This window comes from Bison bison, unplaced genomic scaffold (assembly GCF_000754665.1).
Source record: "Bison bison bison isolate TAMUID 2011002044 unplaced genomic scaffold, Bison_UMD1.0 scf7180017864371, whole genome shotgun sequence".
NCBI classification, from domain to species: Eukaryota; Metazoa; Chordata; class Mammalia; order Artiodactyla; family Bovidae; genus Bison; species Bison bison.
The window spans coordinates 6,735,227-6,747,685 of NW_011494943.1; the positions used below are offsets into that span (position 1 = coordinate 6,735,227).

The 12,459-nt window shown below is 53.6% G+C and overlaps 1 protein-coding gene across 2 annotated transcripts in view; it reads left to right on the forward strand.

Annotated features, from left to right (window-relative positions):
• Positions 1–12,459, forward strand: part of TMEM104 (transmembrane protein 104) — a 55,670-nt gene that overhangs the window by 6,129 nt on the left and 37,082 nt on the right. For both annotated transcript variants that reach the window (XM_010856131.1, XM_010856132.1), the window contains exons 3-6: positions 5,785–5,906; positions 8,525–8,606; positions 9,223–9,319; positions 10,018–10,095. In XM_010856131.1, coding sequence (XP_010854433.1) covers positions 5,785–5,906; positions 8,525–8,606; positions 9,223–9,319; positions 10,018–10,095 — 379 coding nt within the window. The remainder of the gene's footprint in view (positions 1–5,784; positions 5,907–8,524; positions 8,607–9,222; positions 9,320–10,017; positions 10,096–12,459) is intronic.

The window sequence follows — 12,459 nt, forward strand, 5'->3', positions numbered from 1 at the left end:
CCAAATAGGAAAAGGAGTACGTCAAGGCTGTATATTGTCACCCTGCTTATTTAACTTATATGCAGAGTACATCATGAGAAATGCTGGGCTGGAAGAAGCACAAGCTGGAATCAAGATTGCCGGGAGAAATATCAATAGCCTTAGATATGCAGATGACACCACCCTTATGGCAGAAAGTGAAGAGGAACTAAAAAGCCTCTTGATGAAAGGGAAAGAGGAGAGTGAAAAAGTTGGCTTAAAGCTCAACATTCAGAAAACAAAGATTATGGCATCTGGTCCCATCACTTCTTCGGAAATAGATGGGAAAACAGGGGAAACACTGTCAGACTTTACATTTTTGGGCTCCAAAATCACTGCAGATGGGGAATGCAGCCATGAAATTAAAAGACGCTTAGTCCTTGGAAGGAAAGTTATGACCAACCTAGACAGCATATTAAAAAGCAGAGACACTACTTTGCCAACAAAGGTCCGTCTAGTCAAGGCTATGGTTTTTCCAGTGGTCATGTATGGATGTCAGAGTTGGACTGTGAAGAAAGCTGAGCGCTGAAGGATTGATGCTTTTGAACTGTGGTGTTGGAGAAGAGTCTTGAGAGTCCCTTGGACTGCAAGGAGATCCAACGAGTCCACTCTAAAGGAGATCAGTCCTGGGTGTTCATTGGAAGGACTAGTGCTGAAGCTGAAACTCCAGTACTTTGGCCACCTGATGCGAAGAGCTGACTCATTTGAAGTGATCCTGATGCTGAGAAAGATTGAGGTCAGGAGGAGAAGGGGACGACAGAGGATGAGATGGTTGGATGGCATCTCAACTTGATGGACATGGGTTTGGGTGGACTCCGGGAGTTGGTAATGGACAGGGAGGCCTGGCGTGCTGCGGTTCATGGGGTCGCAAAGAGTCAGACACGACTGAGCGACTGAACTGAATTGAACTGAATCACTGGACTACCAGGGAATTCACATTCCTATAAAACTTCTGGCTCAGAACCATCACTCTCTTAGGTCTCTTTGCCTTCTCTTAAGTTCTATCATGAGAACCATCACCAGAGCCATTTTCCATAAAGAAATAAGGTTCTGCTCTTCACAAGTGTTACGACTTATAAAAGTGATATTCAGGGGACATCCTTGGTGGTCCAGTGGTTAAGACTCCATGCTTCCGCTGCAGGGGTCACAGGTTCGATCCCTGATTGGGGAATTAGAAGTGGCACAATCCACCTGCCAGTGTAGGAGATGCCAGAGATGCGAGTTCAATCCCTGGGTCTGGAACCCTTGGAGAATGAAATGACAAGCCACTCCAGTATTCTTGCCTGGTAAATACCATGGACAGAGGAGCCTGGCAGGCTATAGTCCATGGGTCGCAAAGAGTCAGACATGACTGAGTGTGCACAAACGCATGTACTGTGCTGCAGTGTGGCAAAAAAAGCACGACATTCGAGGAATGAAGCTACTGGAACACCAGACGCTAGGTCCTCACCCAGGCCTGGTCTCTCAGTGCCCTGCATAGACTCCTGCAGTGGCATCGGACTCCCTGTCCCGTGCACCAGGGGCGGGGAGTCTGTCTGCAGCCTTGCTGGCCGTGCTCCAGCCACACTGGCCTCAGACCTCCCGGAACACCCCTCCGCTTCTCCCACCTTCGGCCTTCATCCCTGCCAGTCTCTTCTCTGGCCCTTTGCCTGGATGGCTCCCGCTCAGCCTTCAGGTCCTGGCTGGAATGTCACCACAAGGCCGCCCTCTCCCGGAAATGCTGCCCCATTATTCTTTGTCACTGAGCCCTGGTTCTTTCCTTCCAAACACTTCTCCAAAGTGGTGACCGTTGTTTGTTTTCTTGTCTGTGTCCTCTTGCCTGTCTTGCTCCCTGTCGTCCCCCAGGTTCTGAGCACAGGGCTAGGATCACTGGACACTCTCAGTAGCTATTGAGTAAGTGAGCAAACGAGCAGACCTGGGTGAGCTCACTGACCCACACCCACCCCCGCCCACACCTGGAGGTACTCCCCTCCAAGTCCTGGTGATTCAAATTAACCCCAGCAAAAGTCAGAGTTGGGGTTTCCCAGCTGGCGTAGCAGTAAAAAATCCACTTAGTTTCGATCCGTGGGTCAGGAAGATTCCCCTGGAGTAGGAAGTGGCAACCCACTCCAGTATTCTTGCCTAGGAAATCCCATGGACAGAGGAACCTGGCAGACAGCAGTTCATGGGGTTGCAAAAAGTCAGACATGCCTGAGTGACTAACATACACAAAGTCAAAGTGAGCCTAAGGACACTCACATCTTTGAAAAGTCAATTCAGAAGGTTAGCCGTCACCTTCACATTCATTCTTGCAACGTCTCCCTGGGCCAGGACTCTCAGCAGGGGAAGCACCTCGTGCTGGTCGTGTGATCCCATCGAGAGCCAGAGGAAGACAGCTCAACTTCTCTTGATCTTTCTGGGATCCATCTAGGGATCGAAATGAGACTGGGACGTTTAACATGGGACTGGGATCTGCCTCCGGGATCAAAGTGAGACTGGGATGCAGACCGTCAGATTCACCGCAGAGGGAACTGAGCCGGAGCCCCCGAGGGTTCCCGTCTTGAGGCCGTGTGCCAGGCACCCCGAGAAATGCAGAGAGACGCAGTGAGACAGAGCAAGCCTCAGACTTAATAACAGGAAAGAGAAACACATCAACACCAGAAACCCCGACTAGGGCATCAGAAGTGCTCTCAATCCAGGGCTCTGAGACTGGGAGCAAGATGGACTTGGGAGGCTGGGACGGGCTTTGTAATGGGCGCAGCATTGGAGTGGGCACCACCTCCCCCCCGCCCCCCGCCCCGTCCCGTGGTGGGTGGGAGATAAGGGGCTGGGTGGGAGGCGCAGGAGCTCGGTGCCCTGGGCAGAGCTGTGTCCTCTCTAGAGGACGCCCTCCCGTTTGTCCAGCACTCCGACGGCCAATCAACCCCTACCCCGGGGCCGTGACCGACACTCCCTACTTCTCTTCTTCCTTTTAAATCCAACTGAGGCTCATCTGAGAGTGGGTCCTGATTTAGTGTTTCTGATTTAGAATGCAGCACACGGTTTAGTGGGGTGTAGGGAGATCAGTTAGGAACCTGCTGTTGTAGTTCAGGCCAGAAGTGATTCATTTGAGTTATAAAGAGAGCAGTACCCACTGCAGACTCTGTGCCGCATGGTAGACGCTTGTTGACTCTTTTATGGGTAGTTATGTGTGTGTGTTCAGCCCGACCTCCTAAGTGGGCCGCCCGCTCCCGCCTTCCCCAGCCAATCCTCTTTTAGTCAAGAAGTCACACCCTTGAGCATCCTACTCTCAGTTCATCCAGCCCCACGGAAGTCATTCGTGCTCTTGGAATCCAGTTTTTCCATCTGTTCTGTACACCTCGCCTAATGATGGAGGGAAGAGGGACGGTTCCAAAGAATTTTGCAAGTGCTTTTGTGAAGGCTTCTAGGAATAAAATCGCCAGCACTGAGATATGGAGGGAAAGGAGTTCTAGAGCTATTCTGGGGTGTTTAGGTGGAGGGGACTCGCAGGCAGAAAGGTTCGCACTAAGAGAAGCACCTTCCTCTTCTGTCCCCCGTGATAATTAAAGCCGTAGGCTCGAGTGACGCTGCTGAGGACGAGATACGCAGAGAGAAAGAGACTGCCAATGTCAGAACTGGAAGAGAGGTTAAAGACTAGCAGCCGTTGGGTTAGGAGGTCATTGGTGATTATATTTTTCTTTTTGGTTTGTTTTTTTGGTCCTTGGTGATTTTTTAAGAACGCAGTTTCAAGAGAGTTCTAGGGATGGAAACCACAAACTACGGGAAATGAAAGCAGACGATATAGCTGCTGCTGCTTTTTTTAATCTCATTTCTTGGCTGCGCTGGGTCTTCATTGCTGTGTGGGCTTTTCTCCAGTTTTGGGGAGCGGGGGCTACTCTAGTTGCTCAGGCTTCTCATTTCGGTGGTTAAGGAGGGGAGGGAGGAGGCACCGATTTTTGAGTTCGAAAGGGGCAAGGCTTGGGAATTCCCTGGAGTTGCAGCTTCACTGCCGTAGGCCCAGGGGTCGCTCCCTGCTTGGGGAACTGAGATCCTGCAAGCTGCTCGGTACTGGGAGATGAGAAAGGGAGGAGTGAGGCTTGGGGAGTGTGCATCGGATGGTCTCCGTTACCTCTGTAGCATCGCTAGAGGTACAGCCTTCACTTGAGAGAGACGGGTGCCCCAGGTCTGGGTTTTGGAGACTGAGGTTTGGAGCCTTTACGTGGGATGTGCTCGCAAGTCCACCATGAGGAGGAAAGAAAATCTGATGCCGCCAACCACAGTGGAAGGGACCCTCATCTGTCAGAGGACTCAGCGTTAGAATTGCTTTTTTAATTTTTAAAAAAGCTATTTATTATTTATTTGTTTGTTTGGCTGCACCGGATATTAGTTATGGCGTCCGGAATCTTGAGTTGCAGCCTTTGAACCTTAGTTGCAGCAGGTGGGAGCTAGTTCCCTGGCCAGGAATGCACTCTGGGCCCCTGCCTTGGGAATGAGGAGTCTTAGCGACTGGACCACCAGGGAAGTGCCCTCACCGTGAGGATTTTTTTTTAATTCCAGGAGCCTTTAGCAGCTTCATATTAGGGAACTGAGGAAGCGGATGCTGATTCATCTCCGAGGCCCGGGGTCAGAAAGGTTAGAACAGGGAAGATGTGGGGAGCTGGCGGGGTAGTGCCAGCTTTCAGGAACCAGCCGACTGTCATTGAGGCCACGGTGGAGTGGGAGGCCTGGGGAGGGAGGGTGGGGACTGGGCAACACACGGAGCACAAAGGCAGATGGGTGAGGATGGACGGGGTGTGGGAGCCGAGGCTTCGGGTCAGAGAAAAGAATTTCATGGTGGAGATCTTGAAAAGGGAATCACTGGAATTAGCTGAGCTGGAGTCCAGTTGGTGTGAACTCAAGCTTCAAACCTGAAGTCAGTGACTCAGCAGTTCCACTGGGAGGTGGGTTGCCAGGGGTGACAGGAAGTTAGGAGTGGCTCCCGGTGAGTAGGGGGTTTCTTTGGGGGGTAATGAAATGGAATTAGATGGTGGTGCTGACTGCAGAACTTGTGAATATACTGAAAACCTGTGTACTTTAAACGGCTGAATTTTTATGGCACATGAATTAGTATATCTCAATTTTTTTTTTTTTTTTTTTAAATTTTGGCCCTGCCACAAGGCTTGCAGGAGGATCTTAGTTCAACCAGGGATTGAACCTGAGTCCCAGCAGGGGAAGCACCGAGTCCTAACCGCTGGACTGCTGGGGAATTTCCTCTCAAATTTAAAAAACAAGGGCGGGCAAAGGGAACCAGCATGAATGTTGATGTCCCAAAGGGCAGTTGCAAGGATGGGTGGAGGAGGACTGGGTTGCATGCTCAGTGGCCTTGGAAAAGTAGGATTTTTTTGGAGGGTCAGCAGTGTGGGTTGGTTTTTGTGCCAGGTCACCCCAGACGTGCTGGCCCATCCTCGGGAAACCTGCAAGCCGGGTTGAGCAGATAGCTACCATCTAAGATGCAGCTCCAAACAATATGCACTGATGAAGTGATGGGGGTGATGACGCGAAAGAGGAGGGTAAAACCGAGCCCCAGAGACATTTTGAAAAGACGGATGGACCACGGGCTTTGGTCGCCCAGCGTCCAGCTGCAGATCCCGCCTCCCTGGAACCCGAGAGGAGCCCTGCCTTCTTACGTGCCCTCCTGGCTAAGGCCTCCTGGTCTCCACGGGTTTTGTCATCGCCACCCTTGGGAGCCATTGGGGGTGGTGAGGCTTGTCAATTTCTGGGCTCAGATGTTGACTCTCTCGGTTCCAGGTCGGACTGGTGTATATGTTCAACCTCATCGTGGGCACTGGTGCGCTCACCATGCCCAAGGCCTTTGCCACAGCCGGGTGGCTAGTCAGCCTGGTGCTGCTGGTATTCCTGGGCTTCATGAGGTAAGAGGCCATCCTGGAGTGGAAGTGCTGGGGTTAAAACTGGGGGCACCTCCCCGGGGAGCCCGAGCTCTCTCCATCCGTCTGACAGAGACATCTGGTAACAGGTTCGCAGAGCAAGGAGAGGAGGCCCAAAGGTCTTGGGGCGGGGGTGGTTCACGCTGATGGAGTAGTTGCCCACCCCCGATCACTGGAAAGTTAAGACCTCCAGGGACTTCCCTTGCAGTCCAGCGTGGTTAAGACTCTGAGATTCCACTGCAGGGGGAACAGGTTCCATCCCTGGTCAGGGAACTAAGATCCCACATACCCCGAGGCACAGCAAGACATTAGCAGAATTAAAACAAACAGGCGAAGACCTCCAGTTAGGCTCCAGGATGTCTCATGTGGGGCTCACGTGTTTCTTCCCCGGCTGGCTTTCCTCCTCTGCCGTGCCCATAATTTCTGAATGTGACCATCAGCGTTCGTTCCCTGAGAAATTCCCACCCAGCCACAGAAGAGATGCCGACTAACGTTTCAGGTGATCCAGGCAATCAGCCCGGAATTTAGAGTTTGTTTAAGGTAGTTTCACCGAGCAGCGATAAGCAGGCAGGTGCAGTCATATTCAGGTGTTAATCTCACGTGGCTTCGTGCCCAGCAGCAAACAGGAGGCCCAGCCCTCGGGGCGCCCGCACCGTGAGCAGGTGTGCGTGGTTCACCCGGGATGCGGCAGCTGCTGCGTCTACGGGCCACTCCTCAGGGAACTCACAGGCAGGGCCCCAGGCCAGAGAGGGATTTTGTTGTTCTTGTTTAGTCACTAAACAAGAAGTCACTTGTGTGGTTGCTCTTTTGCAACCCCATGGGCTGTAGCCCGCCAGGCTTCCCTGTCCGTGGAATTTTCCAGGCAAGAATACTGGAGGAGCTTGCTATTTCCTCCTCCAGGGCCTCTTCCTGACCCAGGGATTGACTCCACGTCTCCTGCCCTGGCAGGCGGATTCTTGACCACTGAGCCACCCAGGAATCCCCACAGAATTTAGTAGCTGAAGTCAACTAAGACCTAGAGGAGGCTGCACGGGGTGGGAAAATGTCCCTGTTTTCCCCTTTCTTCCTGTGTTTTCCTCTCAGGGGGTTGTATGTAGCCTCAAGGTGCTGTGGGCTCATTATGTCCTGCAAGCTCTGTGGCCAGGAGCCCTAGACGTCCTTGTCCTCCTGTGACTCCACTGTCCCCTTCAAAGGACCTTCAGCGCAGGCAGCAGGCTGAAAGGGAAGTGGTTATTGGGGGCACCCAGGCAGGGGCTGCCACGCCCCTCCAACCTATTATATTTCGGCATGATCCATGAGCTGGCTTAGCGCAGCCACGAGAGCCTCTTTATGCCTTAATTAAGATGGATTTTAGTTTTACTTCCCAAAAGAAGAGGCAATGGAAAGCCCTTAAAATGGTCACTTAGGCAAGATAATGAGAAGCCTTTCTAGGAGGAGCTGCGGTGGCTGGAGTTTCAGGGCTGGCTGCCCCACCCCCACTGGGTGTGGGTTAACTCCTGGACAACCACCCCCCGCCCCTGTGCCCACCGCCTGACTGCCAGCCTGCGGCAGGTGCCAGCACCCGAGGTGAGCCAGGGGGGCCTGCGGCAAGCCCGCCTGCCCAGCAGCTTCGAGAAAGAGGGAGGTGCATGTTCCTGAATGTTCCACCCGCTCTGTTTCAGCAGGGGTGGGGTCACTCAGGTTTTAGCAGCAGGAACCCGGCCCTGCCCCGTAACGTCTGCTCACAGAGCATTCTTGCTGTCACCCCGGTCTCTCCGGTTTCCTTAAAAAGAGTAGATTCTCTTCGCTCTAGTCTCACTTCTCACAAAGGTCCGACGCCACCTCCCAATCTCCGTTTTGATTCGGGCCAGATTATTAGGCTGTTAAAATATTAACATATTTTTGTCTGTTTATATGTTTTAATTTATCAATTAAATATGTTGATTTATTGTATTCTTTTTTCATTTACTTTAATAGCTAACATTAAAATAACAATTATTTTAATATAGCCATCTTATTAGGAAAGTAATTAAAAGTACCCCCCCCACGAAGTAAAATGGGGAGGGCGGTGATTCCAGAGCCAAGCACACTTTCAGTTATCCACACCCGTGCTCCGTTCATCAGCATGTTGGCCGCTTGCCCAGCGAGGAGAAGTGAGAGCTGCCCGCCGCCCTTCCCTGAAGCCCCGGACGGCCCCCTTGTGGACAGCCGCCTCCTCCCAGTGTCAAGTCTCATCTGCTGTCTCTCTACCCCCATCTCTCCCACCTCTGCCCCCAGCAGGCCCCTCCTGGGGTGCTGTATCACCTTGCCCCCGAGTCACCTCTCCCCCAAGGTCACACGCTGTCCTTCCCATCAGCTTGATTCACACCCTGGTCTCCTGTGCACTGAAATACGTTCTAAATATAAACAGACATCAGGGCGAGCCCGCGAGGCACCGTGGAGGCACGCACCCCTTCTTACAGGGTCAAACCCATCCTGGAACTTGGGGTTCCTTCCTCAGCAGAGAGAATGCTTTGGGCTGGCTGATTGGTCGGGTCCGGTTTTCAACAACTTTTCCTTTTATTTTGTATCTCCTCCAACCTCCTCCCTGCCTTTGGCGATTAACCCATGGCCTTTGCCTGCAGCTTCGTGACGACTACCTTTGTGGTGGAGGCCATGGGGGCAGCCAACGCTCAGCTCCGCTGGAAGAGGATGGAAACCCGCCAGGTGTGTGGGCCACCCCGGGCTCCGTCACAGGGCCGCCGAGTGCAGAGAGTGGGCCAGGGCTCTCCCCGCACCCCACTCCTGACCGTGGGCAGCTCTGGGACCCAGAAACGTTAAAGAGAGTTACTCACTCAGTCGTGTCCGACTCTGCGACCCCATGGACTACAGCCCACCAGGCTCCTCTGTCCAAGGAATTCTCTAGGCAAGAATTCTGAAAGGGGTTGCCATTTCCTTCTCCAGAACCTGGACCCCCTCTGGACCTTAGCGAGGAGCTGAAGTTCGCAGCCATGTCAGCTTCCAGAATATGCACAGCCTCTGCTGTTGCTCCTTCCTCCCCCGGTGCTCCCTGGCATCCCCTCCTTGCTCCCTGCTCCCCTGGTGCTCTTCGGCATTCCCTCCTTGCTCCCTTCTCCCTCTGACCTGGGAAACTTCATCCCAGGACCCATGCTGCACCTCTCTCTCTGAGCACCTCTGACCCTCTGATGGGACAGCCTGGAAATATGGAAAGCCCCCTGCTCAGATACCTTCTAGGAAGAGAGAACAGAGCAAGCAGGTTCTCCCTTGGGTGTCCCCTTTTCTTTCCTGTCTTCCTCACCCTCTGCATCCCGCCCCCTCCCAGGAGGAGGAAGACGACGACTCCTCCTCGGCCTCTGACAGTGACGTTCTCGCCCAGGACACCTACGAGCGGGCAGAGAAGCGGCCCATCCTGTCTGTGCGTAAGTCTTGGGGTTCTGGGCTGGGCTGCACTCCCCTCTGGTCCACGGGGTTCCCCTTCCTCATGGAGACGGCTCAGGGTGGGGGCGGGGGTTCTCCCTGCAGAGACCCTCTGAGAGCACTTCCCATCTGAGGGCTGATCCCAGGAAGGCAGCAGGGAACATACAGCAGAGCCAGGCCAGGATCCCCGCTACTGGATCTGCCGCCAACTGTTACCTGCGGCTTGGGGAGGGCCCTTGACCTCGGCCCCTGGAAGCCCGAGTCCGTGTCTGGTCTCTAACTCCCCTCCTTCCCGGCCCCCGGGACAGACACACACCCAGAGCCCAGCTGAGCCAGGGAGGCATCCCCGCCTTCCCACTCACCCCACAGTGAGCATCCCTGGCTCCCTTTCTATAGACATTTTCTCTTTTCCTTTATTTATTTATTTTTTGGCTACACTTGGAGGCACGTGGGATCTTCGTTTCCCAACCAGGGATCAAACCTGTGACCCCTGCGATGGAAGCTCAGAGTCCTGACAACCAGGACTCTGTGGGTGTTTTTAAAAATGTTTCAAGCAGGAAACAGAAGGAAAAGTTTTCTTAAGAGTTTGAGCCCCTTGGGATTTCATTATTCTGGAGGATTCAGCAAACCCAGCACCCCTCCTAGGAGCTTGTCCTCATGGGAAAAAATAACACCCCCCTCTTTCCTCTTGGCTCCACAGAGAGACGCGGATCAAACCTTTTCGAGATCACAGACCGGGTGGAGATGGGACAGATGGCCTCCATGTTCTTCAATAAAGGTGAGGGTGCTTTCTCTGCGTGGGGAGTGGGCGGAGAAAGCTGGTGCCCTCCCGAGGGCCGGGGCACCCGGGTCGGGGGTTCCACCTCGCCTGGTGACGGGGCACGGGAGAGAGAGGAACAGATTCTTGGCCTGAGAAGCCACCTTGCTGGGAGGCCTGAAGCCCTTCAAGGTGTTCTCTTGGTTCCCTCCCTGTTCAGTGTATCAGGAGTAAAAAAGCAGCTAGTGGTAAAGGATCCGCCTGCCAATGCAGGAAACGTGGGTTCAATCCTTGGGTCGGGAAGATCCCCCAGAGAAGGAAGTAGCAACCCACTCCACTATTCTTGCTTGGAGAATCCCATGAACAGAGGAGCCTGGTGGGCTACAGTCCATGGGGTTGCAAAGAGTCAGACACTAAAAACAATTTAGCAACTAGGGGGAGCTTCCCTTGTGGCTCAGCTGGTAAAGAATTCGCCTGTAATGCAGGAGACCCCGGTTCAATTCCTGGGTCAGGAAGATCCCCTGGAGAAGGGATAGGCTACCCACTCCAGTATTCTGGCCTGGAGAATTCCATGGACTGTATAGTCCATGGGGTCACAAAGAGTCGGACACAACTGAGAGTCTTTGACTTTCACTACCAACTATGGCTCATAGAGTTTGGGTCCCAAACAGTTTTCCAGTGGAGGCGGCTGGTGGTTCTCTGCCTCTTTCTTGATTGCCTGTGCCTTGTCTCTTTTCTTCTGGACTCTTGTGTCTAGGACAGCTCAGAGCACCCCCCTGCAGTGACGGCAGGGTGGTGTGTGGCTGTGTGTGGGGAGGGTGCCTTCACAGTGGCCAGCAGAGGGCGCCAGGAGCCTGTGCTCGGGGCTGCCGTCTGGACTCTGCAGGCTGATCGTGACCTCCCGGCGTGCTCCACCTGCTGCCCGGTGGGATCGCAAGGACAGCAGCCAGCTCAGATGCTGCCGTCCGTGTCGGTTGTTCCGGCAACAACATCTTAGGCCTCCATTCCAAATCTTGTTCTTCTGGGAGATGATCTGTTAAAGGGTTTAGTTTTTGTAATGCCCGAACCTTCACAGAGAGTCGGACACATTTCGGGAAATGCTTGACCTTGCAGTTACCTGGGGAGATTTTTCTGCCCCTTCGTCCAAGGGGCAGAGGGGAGCGTCTCCACCGGCTCTTTCCGGTCTTGAATGTGGCTGTGCTGAGCTGGAGCTGAGGCAGGGACTGTGGAAACTAGAATCTTCTTGGCTGTTTCTTAGGACATCAAGCATCCACTTATCACTGTGGTGGGATGTGACGGGCGATGGTGATCGAGGTCACCCCAGAGCCTGCCTCCACCCTTCCCCACCTGACCAGCCTCAGCAAGAACTCTCGGAACTCATCAGAATGAGACGGCTGTGTCTGGGCCCTCTGTGCTCTGCTTTCGTCTTGCCTCTCTTTCCCTGTCTCATTATAAGAGACTGCCACTGCACAGCCTCCTGCCAAACGCAAGCTTCTGAAACAGAATGCACATCGAAGCGAGGGCATACACCTCTTAAACCTCCTTCCTAACCTTCGTGATTTACGGTCCGCTCTGATTTCTTTATAAGAATTCTAGGAACTTGAAGTTTCAGGTTTTTTTATATCGTTGCGTGTGTGTGCCCCGCAGCCTAGACTTCTAGGTTACCCGAAATTGATAGAAAATGAACATACTCATTCGAGAGCAGCTCAGATGTGCAGGACTCCCTCCCCTCGTCTGCTCTGGGGTTTCTCCAGCTTGGCCCTTCTTCACCGTGTGGCCTGCTCTGCGTGTTGTAGGACTTTGAGTAGCACCCTTGACTTGTCCCCACTAGCGGTCAGTAGCACTTGCCCAGTCCTGACAATCAAAAATGTCCTCAGACTTTGCCAAATGTCCCCAGCAGGAGGTGGGGGCACAGTTGCCGCCCCCTTCCCCAAACTGGAACCACTGCTCAACTCAATCCTAATTCACCTATCGTCCCCTTACCTTTGGAAGGGCTGCCACCCTCCACACAAGGCTCCCTGGGGTCCAGACTCAGTCCTGTAGTTAGAAATGCCAGGCCTGGCCACTGCGGTCTTCAGGGAAGTGCATGGATCTTCCTACCTTGTGTCTGGTAATGAAATTTATTGATCAGGGAGGGCCAGTGGCAGTTTATAAACAGCTGACAGGAGTGCAGTGCGGGTGGAGGAAAGGCAGGGAGCGGGGAGGGGCGGTGACCCCCACCCCCCACAGGACTTGAGGGGGAGCCGGACTCAGAGCCCGGGTGAGCAGTGGTGACCACCCCCAGGGGCCGCCGAGCTTGGCCGTTGGTGCTCTCTGAAGCCCTCCAGGGTTCTTCCAAGAACAGTGTCTTCTGAGTCTTTCCCTCCCTAGACTCCTAGGAGCAGA